Source organism: Oncorhynchus masou, unplaced genomic scaffold, assembly GCF_036934945.1.
Source record: "Oncorhynchus masou masou isolate Uvic2021 unplaced genomic scaffold, UVic_Omas_1.1 unplaced_scaffold_504, whole genome shotgun sequence".
Taxonomy (NCBI): domain Eukaryota; kingdom Metazoa; phylum Chordata; class Actinopteri; order Salmoniformes; family Salmonidae; genus Oncorhynchus; species Oncorhynchus masou.
In genome coordinates, this window is record NW_027011440.1 from 230,329 (window position 1) to 247,500 (window position 17,172).

The 17,172-nt window shown below is 40.8% G+C and overlaps 1 protein-coding gene across 1 annotated transcript in view; it reads left to right on the forward strand.

The window, feature by feature from the left end:
* The first annotated feature begins 353 nt into the window (after window positions 1-353).
* The window catches only part of LOC135535714 (IQ domain-containing protein E-like), a 20,903-nt gene continuing 4,084 nt past the window's right edge, over window positions 354-17,172 (forward strand). The window contains exons 1-18 of the mRNA XM_064962146.1: window positions 354-914; window positions 1,441-1,488; window positions 1,666-1,711; window positions 1,833-2,021; window positions 3,229-3,375; window positions 3,408-3,545; window positions 9,751-9,800; window positions 10,016-10,129; window positions 11,236-11,286; window positions 11,502-11,572; window positions 12,219-12,291; window positions 12,518-12,558; window positions 14,359-14,510; window positions 14,695-14,750; window positions 14,899-15,052; window positions 15,406-15,658; window positions 15,772-15,879; window positions 16,120-16,396. Of these exons, the coding sequence (XP_064818218.1) occupies window positions 864-914; window positions 1,441-1,488; window positions 1,666-1,711; window positions 1,833-2,021; window positions 3,229-3,375; window positions 3,408-3,545; window positions 9,751-9,800; window positions 10,016-10,129; window positions 11,236-11,286; window positions 11,502-11,572; window positions 12,219-12,291; window positions 12,518-12,558; window positions 14,359-14,510; window positions 14,695-14,750; window positions 14,899-15,052; window positions 15,406-15,658; window positions 15,772-15,879; window positions 16,120-16,396 (2,019 nt within the window). The 5' untranslated portion in view covers window positions 354-863. The remainder of the gene's footprint in view (window positions 915-1,440; window positions 1,489-1,665; window positions 1,712-1,832; window positions 2,022-3,228; window positions 3,376-3,407; window positions 3,546-9,750; window positions 9,801-10,015; window positions 10,130-11,235; window positions 11,287-11,501; window positions 11,573-12,218; window positions 12,292-12,517; window positions 12,559-14,358; window positions 14,511-14,694; window positions 14,751-14,898; window positions 15,053-15,405; window positions 15,659-15,771; window positions 15,880-16,119; window positions 16,397-17,172) is intronic.

Below are 17,172 nucleotides of genomic sequence, written 5' to 3' on the forward strand. Positions count from 1 at the left end.
TCCCATACCTGCCTTTGAACAGTACACAGCTAGCTAGCTGGGTTAGCACACACATTAGCTAACATTCAAGGCAGTTTCAGCAATATATGACGCCATACACAAGCTTCTGAGAGTGGATACACAAGTTGGCATGAAATAGCAATGACTTTCCAGATGAAGTGCGCACAGCTTTACCTTGAAATTAACACACAAACTATGTGTACATACAATAACACCCTGGAGTTAGGCTAGTCAGTGAGTGCGTTTACATGCACAATAATAATAAGATATTATTAACCGATTATGGGATATTTGTCTGAACAGTGAAAACCATAGAAGAAGCACTCTTATCGTGATCTGCGCAAAACCTGCGCAGCAAAGACGCTCATAAACGAACATCAATGTATTTCTGCTCCGCTACAATTGTTGTGTTGTTGCTAGACTACTGATGCCAGAGAAATAGCCGGAGAAACAACATCAGAGGATTTATGATAGAAGACTATTAAATTATATTTCCATTTCTGCATCGTTTATTCCCGAGCAACGGTGTAATACGAGAGATTGTAGGTGTCTGATGTGCTCGTACGAAATCTAAAATAATTGCTTGGGGTAGGCTATAGCTGCGAGGCTATTGTTGCTTTCGTGTCGTTTTGAGGACAGGCATTTGATTATGTTTTGATCTCAAAGTAAGAGGTGTTTATTTTATTTGATATCTCTACCAAATGCTTGTTTTCCCCCGCAGCTATAGCTAAGGCAAACGTGTCAACGTAGCGAAATGAAGCATAGGAAAATGACAAGAACACGCAAGGAGAGGTTCTCCAACTGGCCAATTTCTCCAAAGAGAGATTAGTTTATCATTTTCTCATCTGTATCCAACTTCAACGATGTCTCTCGTGGCCAGCGATATCCCGACGGACGAAGACCTAGAAGATCTGGTGTGTTGTTTTACGACATTACTGATGTAGTTATCTACTGTAGTACTACTTCTGTAGATTGGATACTGTTTTAGTTATCTACTGTAATACTACTTCTGTAGATTGGATACTGTTTTAGTTATCTACTGTAGTACTACTTCTGTAGATTGGATACTGTTTTAGTTATCTACTGTAGTACTACTTCTGTAGATTGGATACTGTTTTAGTTATCTATTGTAATACTACTTCTGTAGATTGGATACTGTTTTAGTTATCTATTGTAATACTACTTCTGTAGATTGGATACTGTTTTAGTTATCTACTGTAGTACTACTTCTGTAGATTGGATACTGTTTTAGTTATCTACTGTAGTACTACTTCTGTAGATTGGATACTGTTTTAGTTATCTACTGTAATACTACTTCTGTAGATTGGATACTGTTTTGCGACATCACCGTGACAGCAGTTATTGTCCTGCTACTCTATTAGCCTACCGTAAGTTGTATAGATAGACTCACTAACTAATTCTCCTCTCCTTGTTTCCAAGGTTGAGGATGGACTTTCTCTTGCGACCTACATATCAGACTCTGGAAAGGTGAGATGACTTTCTGTTCCCCCATGTGTGTGTGTGTGTGTGTGTGTGTTTGTGTGTGTGTGTGTGTGTGTTTGTGTGTGTGTGTGTGTGTGTGTGTATGTGTGTGTGTGTGTTTGTGTGTATGTGTGTGTGTGTGTCTAACCCTGTGTATCTAACCCTTGTTTTGTGTCTCAACAGAAAGCCAGGAAAAAGAAGCTGTCTGGTAAACCTCCCCCTTCTCCCAGTAAGACCAGCTATCATCTACAATACATCGGACTTTAAACCTCAAATTCACCTCCATTTCTTTTACCACCCTAACACTGTTGTGTGCGTGTGTGTGTGTGTGTGTGTGTGTGTGTGCGCAGGGTCTCCGTACCTCTCCAGTATGGATGTGAACCAGAGGAGATCAGCGGTGTCAGCTTGGAGGCCCCTGAGAGGAACTCTGGGAGAGAGGGGGGAGGCCCTAGGGGGGAGAGGTGACACTCTGTTGGAGAGGGGTGAGGCGGCTCGGACCCCCAGAGAGAACTGTTTGGCTTCGCTAAGCAACGGGCACGGTGGGTACCATGGAAATATAAACATAACTTTATCACCTTAGAAACCAGCTCTTTACTAACATACCAATGTGGCTGTACTACAGAGAGACAACTCTATTCCTAAAGCTCCATGGAAACCAGAGAGACAACTCTATTCCTAAAGCTCCATGGAAACCAGACAACTCTATTCCTAAACCTCCATAGAAACCAGACAACTCTATTCCTAAATCTCCATAGAAACCAGACAACTCTATTCCTAAACCTCCATAGAAACCAGACAACTCTATTCCTAAACCTCCATAGAAACCAGAGAGACAACTCTATTCCTAAACCTCCATAGAAACCAGAGAGACAACTCTATTCCTAAAGCTCCATGGAAACCAGACAACTCTATTCCTAAACCTCCATAGAAACCAGACAACTCTATTCCTAAATCTCCATAGAAACCAGACAACTCTATTCCTAAACCTCCATAGAAACCAGACAACTCTATTCCTAAACCTCCATAGAAACCAGAGAGACAACTCTATTCCTAAACCTCCATGGAAACCAGACAACTCTATTTCTAAACCTCTATAGAAACCAGACAACTCTATTCCTAAACCTCCATGGAAACCAGACAACTCTATTCCTAAACCTCTATAGAAACCAGACAACTCTATTCCTAAACCTCCATAGAAACCAGACAACTCTATTCCTAAATCTCCATAGAAACCAGACAACTCTATTCCTAAAGCTCCATAGAAACCAGACAACTCTATTCCTAAACCTCTATAGAAACCAGACAACTCTATTCCTAAAGCTCCATGGAAACTAGAGACAACTCTATTCCTAAACCTCCACAGGGACACACACAGTTATTCAGCTAGTGTGGTATCTTGTTATTCCAGCTGACAGCTTGTAGGGTTTTGTTGACCCTAGTGATATGTCTTGCTCAGAGGGGAACCATGTATTTCACAACATTTATTCATTATAGGTCTACCATTGTATTAAACATGTTATTCTTCTTTCTCTCTCTCTCTCTCTCTCTCTCTCTCTCTCTCTCTCTCTCTGTCCCTCTCTCGCTCCCCTCTCCATCCCTCCTTCCCTCCCTCTCCACCCCCCTTCATTCCTCCCTCTCTCTCCTCTCTCTCTCTAGGTCTGTCCCAGTCTCTGAGAGTTGACTTTGACACAACACACACCTCAACCTGTCTCTCATCTCTCTCCTGTCTCTCCCTTGTCTCTCTAGGTTTGTCCCAGTCTCTGAGAGTTGACTTTGACACAACACACACCTCAACCTGTCTCTCCTCTCTCTCCTCTCTCTCCTGTCTCTCCCCTGTCTCTCTAGGTCTGTCCCAGTCTCTGAGAGTTGACTTTGACACAACACACACCTCAGCCTGTCTCTCCTCTCTCTCTCTCTCTCTCTAGGTTTGTCCCAGTCTCTGAGAGTTGACTTTGACACAACACACACCTCAGCCTGTCTCTCCTCTTCTCCCTGCACTCCAGAGTATCTCCAACAGGCTCTTGGCATTAAGAAACCCAAACACCTGCACTCCTCATCCAATGGTGTGTGTTCTGTGTGGTTGTTTGTGTTCTATTCTGTGTGCATGTGTGTGCTGTATGTGTGTTATTATACAGTGTAACAGTTATTCTGCATTGTAACAGTTATTCTACAGTGTAACAGTTATTCTACAGTTATTCTACAGTGTAACAGTTATTCTACAGTGTAACAGTTATTCTACAGTTATTCTACAGTGTAACAGTTATTCTACAGTGTAACAGTTATTCTACAGTTATTCTACAGTGTAACAGTTATTCTACAGTTATTCTACAGTGTAACAGTTATTCTACAGTGTAACAGTTATTCTACAGGGTAACAGTTATTCTACAGTGTAACAGTTATTCTACAGGGTAACAGTTATTATACAGTGTAACAGTTATTCTACAGGGTAACAGTTATTCTACAGTGTAACAGTTATTCTACAGTGTGTAACAGTTATTCAACAGTGTGTAACAGTTATTCTACAGTTATTCTACAGTGTAACAGTTATTCTACAGTGGGTAACAGTTATTCTACAGTTATTCTACAGGGTAACAGTTATTCTACAGTGTAACAGTTATTCTACAGTGTAACAGTTATTCTACAGTGTAACAGTTATTCTGCAGTGTAACAGTTATTCTACAGTGTAACAGTTATTCTACAGTTATTCTACAGTTATTCTACAGTGTAACAGTTATTCTACAGTGTAACAGTTATTCTACAGTGTAACAGTTATTCTACAGTTATTCTACAGTGTAACAGTTATTCTACAGTGTAACAGTTATTCTACAGTTATTCTACAGTGTAACAGTTATTCTACAGTTATTCTACAGTGTAACAGTTATTCTACAGTGTAACAGTTATTCTACAGGGTAACAGTTATTCTACAGTGTAACAGTTATTCTACAGTTATTCTACAGTGTAACAGTTATTCTACAGTTATTCTACAGTGTAACAGTTATTCTACAGGGTAACAGTTACTCTACAGTGTGTAACAGTTATTCTACAGTTTTTCTACAGTGTAACAGTTATTCTACAGTGTAACAGTTATTCTACAGGGTAACAGTTATTCTACAGTGTAACAGTTATTCTACAGTTATTCTACAGTGTAACAGTTATTCTACAGTTATTCTACAGTTATTCTACAGTGTAACAGTTATTCTACAGTGTAACAGTTATTCTACAGGGTAACAGTTATTCTACAGGGTAACAGTTATTCTGCAGTGTAACAGTTATTCTACAGTGTAACAGTTATTCTACAGTTATTCTACAGTTATTCTACAGTTATTCTACAGTTATTCTACAGTTATTCTGCAGTGTAACAGTTATTCTACAGTTATTCTACAGTGTAACAGTTATTCTACAGTGTAACAGTTATTCTACAGTTATTCTACAGTTATTCTACAGTTATTCTGCAGTGTAACAGTTATTCTACAGTGTAACAGTTATTCTACAGTTATTCTACAGTTATTCTACAGTGTAACAGTTATTCTACAGTGTAACAGTTATTCTACAGTTATTCTACAGTGTAACAGTTATTCTACAGTGTAACAGTTATTCTACAGTTATTCTACAGTTATTCTACAGTTATTCTGCAGTGTAACAGTTATTCTACAGTGTAACAGTTATTCTACAGTTATTCTACAGTTATTCTACAGTGTAACAGTTATTCTACAGTGTAACAGTTATTCTACAGTTATTCTACAGTTATTCTACAGTTATTCTGCAGTGTAACAGTTATTCTACAGTTATTCTACAGTTATTCTACAGTTATTCTACAGTTATTCTGCAGTGTAACAGTTATTCTACAGTGTAACAGTTATTCTACAGTGTAACAGTTATTCTACAGGGTAACAGTTATTCTGCAGTGTAACAGTTATTCTACAGTGTAACAGTTATTCTACAGTTATTCTACAGTTATTCTACAGTTATTCTACAGTGTAACAGTTATTCTACAGTGTAACAGTTATTCTACAGTTATTCTACAGTTATTCTACAGTTATTCTGCAGTGTAACAGTTATTCTACAGTGTAACAGTTATTCTACAGTTATTCTACAGTTATTCTACAGTGTAACAGTTATTCTACAGTGTAACAGTTATTCTACAGTTATTCTACAGTTATTCTACAGTTATTCTGCAGTGTAACAGTTATTCTACAGTGTAACAGTTATTCTACAGTGTAACAGTTATTCTACAGGGTAACAGTTATTCTGCAGTGTAACAGTTATTCTACAGGGTAACAGTTATTCTACAGTTATTCTACAGTTATTCTACAGTGTAACAGTTATTCTACAGTTATTCTACAGTTATTCTACAGTTATTCTACAGTGTAACAGTTATTCTGCAGTGTAACAGTTATTCAACAGTGTGTAACAGTTATTCTACAGTTATTCTACAGTGTAACAGTTATTCAACAGTGTAACTGTTATTCTACAGTTATTCTACAGTTATTCTACAGTTATTCTACAGTGTAACAGTTATTCTACAGTTATTCTACAGTGTAACAGTTATTCTACAGTTATTCTACAGTTATTCTACAGTGTAACAGTTATTCTACAGTTATTCTACAGTGTAACAGTTATTCTACAGTGTAACAGTTATTCTACAGGGTAACAGTTATTCTACAGTGTAACAGTTATTCTACAGTTATTCTACAGTTATTCTACAGTGTAACAGTTATTCTACAGTTATTCTACAGTGTAACAGTTATTCTACAGTTATTCTACAGTGTAACAGTTATTCTACAGTTATTCTACAGTGTAACAGTTTTTCTACAGTTATTCTACAGTTATTCTACAGTTATTCTACAGTGTAACAGTTATTCTACAGTTATTCTACAGTGTAACAGTTATTCTACAGGGTAACAGTTATTCTACAGTTATTCTACAGTGTAACAGTTATTCTACAGTGTAACAGTTATTCTGCAGTGTAACAGTTATTCAACAGTGTGTAACAGTTATTCTACAGTTATTCTACAGTGTAACAGTTATTCAACAGTGTAACTGTTATTCTACAGTTATTCTACAGTTATTCTACAGTTATTCTACAGTGTAACAGTTATTCTACAGTTATTCTACAGTGTAACAGTTATTCTACAGTTATTCTACAGTGTAACAGTTATTCTACAGTTATTCTACAGTTATTCTACAGTGTGTAACAGTTATTCTACAGTTATTCTACAGTGTAACAGTTATTCTACAGTGTAACAGTTATTCTACAGTTATTCTACAGTGTAACAGTTATTCTACAGTGTAACAGTTATTCTACAGTGTAACAGTTATTCTACAGTGTAACAGTTATTCTACAGGGTAACAGTTATTCTACAGGGTAACAGTTATTCTACAGTGTAACAGTTATTCTACAGTGTAACAGTTATTCTACAGTTATTCTACAGTGTAACAGTTATTCTACAGTGTAACAGTTATTCTACAGTTATTCTACAGTGTAACAGTTATTCTACAGTGTAACAGTTATTCTACAGGGTAACAGTTATTCTACAGGGTAACAGTTATTCTACAGTGTAACAGTTATTCTACAGTGTAACAGTTATTCTACAGTTATTCTACAGTGTAACAGTTATTCTACAGTGTAACAGTTATTCTACAGTTATTCTACAGTGTAACAGTTATTCTACAGTGTAACAGTTATTCTACAGGGTAACAGTTATTCTACAGTGTAACAGTTAGTCTGCAGTGTAACAGTTATTCTACAGTGTAACAGTTATTCTACAGTGTAACAGTTATTCTACAGGGTAACAGTTATTCTGCAGTGTAACAGTTATTCTACAGTTATTCTACAGTTATTCTACAGTGTAACAGTTATTCTACAGTTATTCTACAGTTATTCTGCAGTGTAACAGTTATTCTGCAGTGTAACAGTTATTCAACAGTGTGTAACAGTTATTCTACAGTTATTCTACAGTGTAACAGTTATTCAACAGTGTAACTGTTATTCTACAGTTATTCTACAGTTATTCTACAGTTATTCTACAGTGTAACAGTTATTCTACAGTTATTCTACAGTGTAACAGTTATTCTACAGTGTAACAGTTATTCTACAGTTATTCTACAGTTATTCTACAGTTATTCTACAGTGTAACAGTTATTCTACAGTTATTCTACAGTGTAACAGTTATTCTACAGTGTAACAGTTATTCTACAGGGTAACAGTTATTCTGCAGTTATTCTACAGTGTAACAGTTATTCTACAGTGTAACAGTTATTCTACAGGGTAACAGTTATTCTACAGTGTAACAGTTAGTCTGCAGTGTAACAGTTATTCTACAGTGTAACAGTTATTCTACAGTGTAACAGTTATTCTACAGGGTAACAGTTATTCTGCAGTGTAACAGTTATTCTACAGTTATTCTACAGTTATTCTACAGTGTAACAGTTATTCTACAGTTATTCTACAGTTATTCTGCAGTGTAACAGTTATTCTGCAGTGTAACAGTTATTCAACAGTGTGTAACAGTTATTCTACAGTTATTCTACAGTGTAACAGTTATTCAACAGTGTAACTGTTATTCTACAGTTATTCTACAGTTATTCTACAGTTATTCTACAGTGTAACAGTTATTCTACAGTTATTCTACAGTGTAACAGTTATTCTACAGTGTAACAGTTATTCTACAGTTATTCTACAGTTATTCTACAGTTATTCTACAGTGTAACAGTTATTCTACAGTTATTCTACAGTGTAACAGTTATTCTACAGTGTAACAGTTATTCTACAGTGTGTAACAGTTATTCTACAGTTATTCTACAGTGTAACAGTTATTCTACAGTTATTCTACAGTTATTCTACAGTTATTCTACAGTGTAACAGTTATTCTACAGTTATTCTACAGTGTAACAGTTATTCTACAGTTATTCTACAGTTATTCTACAGTGTGTAACAGTTATTCTACAGTTATTCTACAGTGTAACAGTTATTCTACAGTGTAACAGTTATTATACAGTTATTCTACAGTGTAACAGTTATTCTACAGTTATTCTACAGTTATTCTACAGTGTGTAACAGTTATTCTACAGTTATTCTACAGTGTAACAGTTATTATACAGTGTAACAGTTATTCTACAGTGTGTAACAGTTATTCTACAGTGTGTAACAGTTATTCTACAATGTAACAGTTATTCTACAGTTATTCTGCAGTGTAACAGTTATTCTACAGTGTAACAGTTATTCTACAGTGTAACAGTTATTCTACAGTTATTCTACAGTGTAACAGTTATTATACAGTGTAACAGTTATTCTACAGTGTAACAGTTATTCTACAGTTATTCTACAGTGTAACAGTTATTATACAGTGTAACAGTTATTCTACAGTGTAACAGTTATTCTACAGTTATTCTACAGTGTAACAGTTATTCTACAGTTATTCTACAGTGTAACAGTTATTATACAGTGTAACAGTTATTCTACAGTGTAACAGTTATTCTACAGTGTGTAACAGTTATTCTACAGTGTGTAACAGTTATTCTACAATGTAACAGTTATTCTACAGTTATTCTGCAGTGTAACAGTTATTCTACAGTGTAACAGTTATTCTACAGTGTAACAGTTATTCTACAGTTATTCTACAGTGTAACAGTTATTATACAGTGTAACAGTTATTCTACAGTGTAACAGTTATTCTACAGTTATTCTACAGTGTAACAGTTATTATACAGTGTAACAGTTATTCTACAGTGTAACAGTTATTCTACAGTTATTCTACAGTGTAACAGTTATTATACAGTGTAACAGTTATTCTACAGTGTAACAGTTATTATACAGTGTAACAGTTATTCTACAGTGTAACAGTTATTCTACAGTTATTCTACAGTGTAACAGTTATTCTACAGTGTAACAGTTATTCTACAGTTATTCTACAGTGTAACAGTTATTCTACAGTGTAACAGTTATTCTACAGTTATTCTACAGTGTAACAGTTATTATACAGTGTAACAGTTATTCTACAGTTATTCTACAGTGTAACAGTTATTCTACAGTTATTCTACAGTGTAACAGTTATTCTACAGTGTAACAGTTATTCTACAGTTTAACAGTTATTCTACAGTGTAACAGTTATTCTACAGTTATTCTACAGTGTAACAGTTATTATACAGTGTAACAGTTATTCTACAGTGTAACAGTTATTCTACAGTGTAACAGTTATTCTACAGTGTAACAGTTATTCTACAGTGTAACAGTTATTCTACAGTGTGTAACAGTTCTTCTCCCTCCAGACTACAGAGAGAAGGAGGACATGTACGATGAGATCATCCACCTCAAGAAGGTAAAGACCCACACACAGACACAGACAGACACAGACACATACACACACACACAGCAAAGATATGTTTTAATAGTTAGGCAAGTTAGCTGGCTAACTCATTGCTCCTACTTTGTAGTAGGTGTTGGACATGTAGAACTTTGTAGTAAATGGCAGAAATCTAATGGCTTTAACCCTGAACTCAGAGGAATTGATCAGGTGTGTTTGTTCCTCTCCAGAGTCTTCAGGCCCAGAAGTCCGAGAAGGACAGGATGAAAGCCAAACTACGGCGTCTGGAGGAGGACAAAACTAAGAAAGACAAGCAAATAGAACAGCTGTTGGATCCCACCAAGGTACCAACCCCCAGCAGCATCACCACAGATCATACTGACCCCTAGCAGCATCACCACAGATCATACTGACCCCCAGCAGCATCACCTCAGATCATAGTGACCCCCAGCAGCATCACCGACCCCCAGCAGCATCACCTCAGATCATACTGACCCCCAGCAGCATCACCTCAGATCATACCGACCCCCAGCAGCATCACCTCAGATCATAGTGACCCCCAGCAGCATCACCGACCCCCAGCAGCATCACCTCAGATCATACTGACCCCCAGCAGCATCACCTCAGATCATACTGACCCCTAGCAGCATCACCTCAGATCATAGTGACCCCCAGCAGCATCACCTCAGATCATACTGACCCCCAGCAGCATCACCTCAGATCATACTGACCCCCAGCAGCATCACCTCAGATCATAGTGACTCCATGGAGGTCTCTGTCACAGATCATAGTGACTCCATGGTCTCTGTACCAGATCATAGTGACTCCATGGAGGTCTCTGTCACAGATCATAGTGACTCCATGGAGGTCCCTGTACCAGATCATAGTGACTCCATGGTCTCTGTACCAGATCATAGTGACTCCATGGTCTCTGTACCAGATCATAGTGACTCCATGGAGGTCTCTGTCACAGATCATAGTGACTCCATGGAGGTCTCTGTCACAGATCATAGTGACTCCATGGTCTCTGTACCAGATCATAGTGACTCCATGGAGGTCTCTGTCACAGATCATAGTGACTCCATGGAGGTCCCTGTACCAGATCATAGTGACTCCATGGTCTCTGTACCAGATCATAGTGACTCCATGGTCTCTGTACCAGATCATAGTGACTCCATGGAGGTCTCTAACAGATCACTGTGACTCCAGGTCTCTAACAGATCATAGTGACTCCAGGTCTCTGTAACAGATCATAGTGACTCCAGGTCTCTAACAGATCATAGTGACTCCAGGTCTCTGTAACAGATCATAGTGACTCCAGGTCTCTAACAGATCATAGTGACTCCATGGAGGTCTCTAACAGATCATAGTGACTCCATGGAGGTCTGTAACAGATCATAGTGACTCCAGGTCTCTGTAGCTGATCTGAGCCTGTCGTTTCCCTCCACAGGGAGCGGAGTACACACTGAGTCTGGTGGACAAGAAACACCAGGGGAGCCTGGTAAGTGTCTGTGAGTGTGAGTGTGAGTGTGAGTGTGAGTGTGAGTGTGAGCGTGTGTGTGTGAGTGTGAGTGTGAGTGTGAGTGTGAGTGTGAGTGTGAGTGTGAGTGTGAGTGTGAGTGTGAGTGTGAGTGTGAGTGTGAGTGTGTGTGTGTGTGTGTGTGTGTGTGTGTGTGTGTTGTAGGAAGGTGTTGATTGACATGTCCTGTCCTGCAGGTTGTTAATGGACTGAAACAGAGAATCCTAAAACTGGAACAGCAGTGTAGAGAGAAGGAGAACACTGTGACGTAAGTCTGTCTGTCTGTCTGTCTGTCTGTCTGTCTGTGTATCTGTCTGTCTGTCTGTGTATCTGTCTGCCGGCCGGCTGGTCTGTCTGTCTGTGCCTGTCTGTTTATCTGTCTGCCGGCCTGTGTGTCTGTCTGTCTCTGCCTGTCTTACTGCCAGCCTGTCCGTCTGTGCTTGTCTGTCTGTCTGTCTGTCTGTCTGTCTGTCTGTCTGTCTGTCTGTCTGTCTGTCTGCCTGCCTGCGTCTGTCTGTCTGTCTGTCTGTCTGTCTGTCTGTCTGTCTGCCTGCCTGTGCCCGTCTGTCTGTCTGTCTGTCTGTCTGTCTGTCTGTTGTCTGCTTGCCTGCCTGCCTGCCTGTGTCTGCCTGCCTGTGTCTGTCTGTCTGTCTGTCTGTCTGTCTGTCTGTCTGTCTGCTTGCCTGCCTGCCTGTGCCCGTCTGTCTGTCTGTCTGTCTGTCTGTCTGTCTGTCTGTCTGTCTGTCTGTCTGTCTGTCTCTATATTTATTCATTAGACACGTTTTGCAGAATGAAATGTTGAGATGCAGCGTCTCGTTTTCCAGAGATGGGAAACTCCATCACTAATAGATGATGTGTCGTTGTTATAAAACCAAGATGAGTCATCTTCGACCTGTCATTTCCCGTTGCAACAGCAAACTGCAGAGTGAGCTGCAGACCACTAATCTGGAGGAGTTGAAGATCACAGTGGAGACCTACTTTGAGGAGGTACATCTTTGCTCTCCGTACTCGTGCAGTTAGATGTTGTCTTTCTACTTGAACGTGATCTTTTCTGGTCCTAACGTGTGTGTGTGTGTGTGTGTGTGTGTGTGTGTGTGTGTGTGTGTGTGTGTGTGTGTGTGTGTGTGTGTGTGTGTGTGTGTGTGTGTGTGTGTGTGTGTGTGTGTGTGTGTGTGTGTGTGTGTGTGTGTGTGTGTGTGTGTCTATTCTCCAGATTCAGAGACTGAGGATGATATTGGATGCAACAGAGAAAAGGTACCGAAAGTTTAAGAACATTTACATTTTAGTCACTTGGCAGAAGCTCGTATCCAGAGCAATTAGGGTTAAGTGCCTTGCTCAAGGGCACATGGACAGATTATTTTGCACCTAGTCGGCTTGAGGATTTGAATCAACGACATTTAGGTTACTGGCACAACCTCTTAACCGCTAGGCTCCCTGTCTGTCACCCTAATAACTCAACCTCTTAACCTCTAGGCTCCCTGTCACCCTAATAACACAACCTGTTAACCGCTAGGCTCCCTGTCACCCTAATAACACAACCTCTTAACCACTAGGCTCCCTGTCACCCTAATAACTCAACCTCTTAACCGCTAGGCTCCCTGTCTGTCACCCTAATAACTCAACCTCTTAACCTCTAGGCTCCCTGTCTGTCCCCATAATAACACAACCTCTTAACCGCTAGACTCCCTGTCTGTCACCCTAATAACACAACCTCTTAACCACTAGGCTCCCTGTCTGTCACCCTAATAACACAACCTCTTAACCTCTAGGCTCCCTGTCACCCTAATAACACAACCTCTTAACCTCTAGGCTCCTTGTCTGTCCCCATAATAACACAACCTCTTAACCGCTAGACTCCCTGTCTGTCACCCTAATAACACAACCTCTTAACCTCTAGGCTCCCTGTCTGTCACCCTAATAACTCAACCTCTTAACCACTAGGCTCCCTGTCACCCTAATAACACAACCTCTTAACCGCTAGGCTCCCTGTCACCCTAATAACACAACCTGTTAACCGCTAGGCTCCCTGTCACCCTAATAACACAACCTCTTAACCGCTAGACTCCCTGTCACCCTAATAACACAACCTCTTAACCTCTAGGCTCCCTGTCTGTCACCCTAATAACACAACCTCTTAACCTCTAGGCTCCCTGTCACCGTAATAACACAACCTCTTAACCACTAGGCTCCCTGTCACCCTAATAACACAACCTCTTAACCACTAGGCTCCCTGTCTGTCACCCTAATAACACAACCTCTTAACCTCTAGGCTCCCTGTCACCCTAATAACACAACCTCTTAACCGCTAGGCTCCCTGTCACCCTAATAACACAACCTCTTAACCGCTAGGCTCCCTGTCTGTCACCCTAATAACACAACCTCTTAACCTCTAGGCTCCCTGTCACCCTAATAACACAACCTCTTAACCGCTCTGGCTCCCTGTCACCCTAATAACACAACCTCTTAACCGCTAGGCTCCCTGTCACCCTAATAACACAACCTCTTAACCGCTAGGCTCCCTGTCACCCTAATAACACAACCTCTTAACCACTAGGCTCCCTGTCTGTCACCCTAATAACACAACCTCTTAACCTCTAGGCTCCCTGTCACCCTAATAACACAACCTCTTAACCGCTAGGCTCCCTGTCACCCTAATAACACAACCTCTTAACCGCTAGGCTCCCTGTCACCCTAATAACACAACCTCTTAACCTCTAGGCTCCCTGTCTGTCACCCTAATAACACAACCTCTTAACCGCTAGGCTCCCTGTCACCCTAATAACACAACCTCTTAACCGCTAGGCTCCCTGTCACCCTAATAACACAACCTCTTTGTCAGGATTTGGCCAGGGTTGTTCCGGGTTTTGGTCACTAGATGCCCCCATTGTGCTTTTTGACCTTATGTTTTTTCCCTTGTTCCCCATTATTATTTGCACCTGTGCCTCGTTTCCCCTGATTGTATTTAAACCCTTAGTTTCCCTCAGTTCTGTGCTCTGTGTTTGTATGTTAGCACCCAGCCCTAGTCTCTCTATTCTCTCTCCTCTCCCTCTGTAGCAGTAGAACAGAGAGTAAAGGTTCCCAGAGGAAGCAGAAGGTTCTAAGCTCTACGGTTCTGCGTCTATCAGAGAACCTTAAACAGCTACAGCAGGAGAACCACACACTGAGAGAGGAACTCAACACAGACAGCCCAGCCAGTGGGCTGAAAGGTTTTCTCTCTCTCTCTCCCTCACACACACACACACACACACACACACACACACACACACACACACACACACACACACTTTGAGGAAATCAACACAACACAGCAGGGTCAAAGGTTAAATAACAAATGTCCCAATCTCCGGTATTCATAGTATTTCTAGTCGATGATTTGTTGTTGTGTTTCAGCCTACAAAGACTGGAGCAAACAGAGAGTGTTGAGGAGGCTGGTGGAACTGGAGAGGGTGAGTAGATGGAGTCTTTCTCCTGTCCCCCTCTGTCTCCTGGTTGGTCCAGTAGAATGGAGGGAGCAACCTTGGCTTTAGCTCAGGGGGATAACACAGTCTGGTGGCTCACACACACACACACGTTAACCCTCCCTTCCTGTCTTAGAGGTTAGAGGAGGGGAGCAGAGCCCCGGCCAGGAGGAGTGGGGTGGACAGACTGGTGCAGACGGACCACCACACACACACACACACACACACACACACACACACACACACACACACACACACACACACACACACACACACACACACACACACACGTTAACCCTCCCTTCCTGTCTTAGAGGTTAGAGGAGGGGAGCAGAGCCCCGACCAGGAGGAGTGGGGTGAACAGACTGGTCCAGACGGACCACCACCACACACACACACACACACACACACACACGTTAACCCTCCCTTCCTGTCTTAGAGGTTAGAGGAGGGGAGCAGAGCCCCGGCCAGGAGGAGTGGGGTGGACAGACTGGTGCAGACGGACCACCACCACACACACACACACACACACACACACACACACACACACACACACACACACACACACACACACACACACACACACACACACACACACACACACACACACACACACACGTTAACCCTCCCTTCCTGTCTTAGAGGTTAGAGGAGGGGAGCAGAGCCCCGGCCAGGAGGAGTGGGGTGGACAGACTGGTGCAGACAGACCACCACCACCCCACACCCACGGAGACAGGGGTTGCTAAGACGCCGGGGATAACCACCATAACGACGGAAGGGGGCGTTGCAGTGATAAACACCCAACAGGAAGGGGAGGGGTTTGTCCGTCTGAAGGGGTGTGTCAGACAACTGGAGCAGGAGAAGGCGGAGCTACAGGAGACGCTGACCGATAGAGAGTAAGAGAGACGCTACTATGACTACAGCAATCCAGTAATTGCAATAGAATGTTTGATCTTGAGTTATTGGTGTTCTTAGTTTTGAGAAAAGGTTTGAAATCTTCTGTTTTCAGACAGGAGCTGAGACAACTGATGGCTGAAACAGAGCAGGAGGAGAAAGAGTCGGAGAGGAGGACGAATGAACGAAGGCGTGAACATGAGAAGGAAACACAACTCTACCTGTATGTATCTCCCAGTTCAACCTGAACGTCCTGACTCGGGAACACACTCCTACACAATGAACGGTGTTTACATGCAATAAGACAGAAATGCTACTTTAACTGTTTACTACAGGCTTATAACCACTGTGACAACGCCCACAGAGGTTGTATGGAGACTTCTTCTCTCTCTCTCGCGTGTGTCTGCGCCACGCCATTGCCATGGAAACCGTTCAACCCGTCTGATTCTCCTCCTTGTTCCAGACTGGAGATAGAACAGCTGACCGTGAAGATACAGTCTCTGGAGGAGGAGAAGAAGAGGTGGACTGAAGAAGAACAGAACCAGGAGAACCGGAAGGAGAACCCAGAAGGGAGGGAGGAGAAGGAAAGAGAGGAGAGGGAAGAACAGAACCAGGAGAACCAGAAGGAGAACCCAGAAGGGAGGGAGGAGAAGGAAAGAGAGGAGAGGGAAGATCAGAACCAGGAGAAGGAAAGGGCAGCTAGGGTGATCCAGAGGGAGTGGCTGGAGCACAGAGACAGGGTAACTAACTAACTACTGTAACTAACTAACTACTGTGACTAACTAACTACTGTAACTAACTCACTACTGTGACTTAACTAACTACTGTAACTAACTAACTACTGTAACTAACTAACTAACTACTGTAACTAACTAACTAAGTAACTACTGTAACTAACTCACTACTCTAACTAACTAACTACTCTAACTAACTAACTACTGTAACTAACTAACTACTCTAACTAACTAACTACTGTAACTAACTAACTACTGTGACTAACTACTGTAACTAACTAACTACTGTAACTAACTAACTAACTAACTAACTACTCTAACTAACTACTGTAACTAACTAACTAACTAACTACTCTAACTACAGTAACTAACTAACTACTGTAACTAACTAACTACTGTAACTAACTAACTACTGTAACTAACTAACTACTGTAACTAACTAATTAACTACTGTAACTAACTAACTACTGTAACTAACTAACTACTGTAACTAACTAACTATAACTAACTAACTAACTAACTACTGTAACTAACTAACTACTGTAACTAACTAACTAACTACTGTACCTAACTAACTACTGTAACTAACTAGCTAACTAACTAACTACTGTAACTAACCAGAAACAGAGTGGCTGGAGAACAGAGAAATGTTAACTAACTAATTACTGTAACTAACTAACCATAAACAAACATTTTAAGTAGTTAATCTAAATAAGTTGTTGTACCTGCCAGCTGCTACCACAGAACGGGAAGGAAGACAAATACCCATCTCCTATGGACTA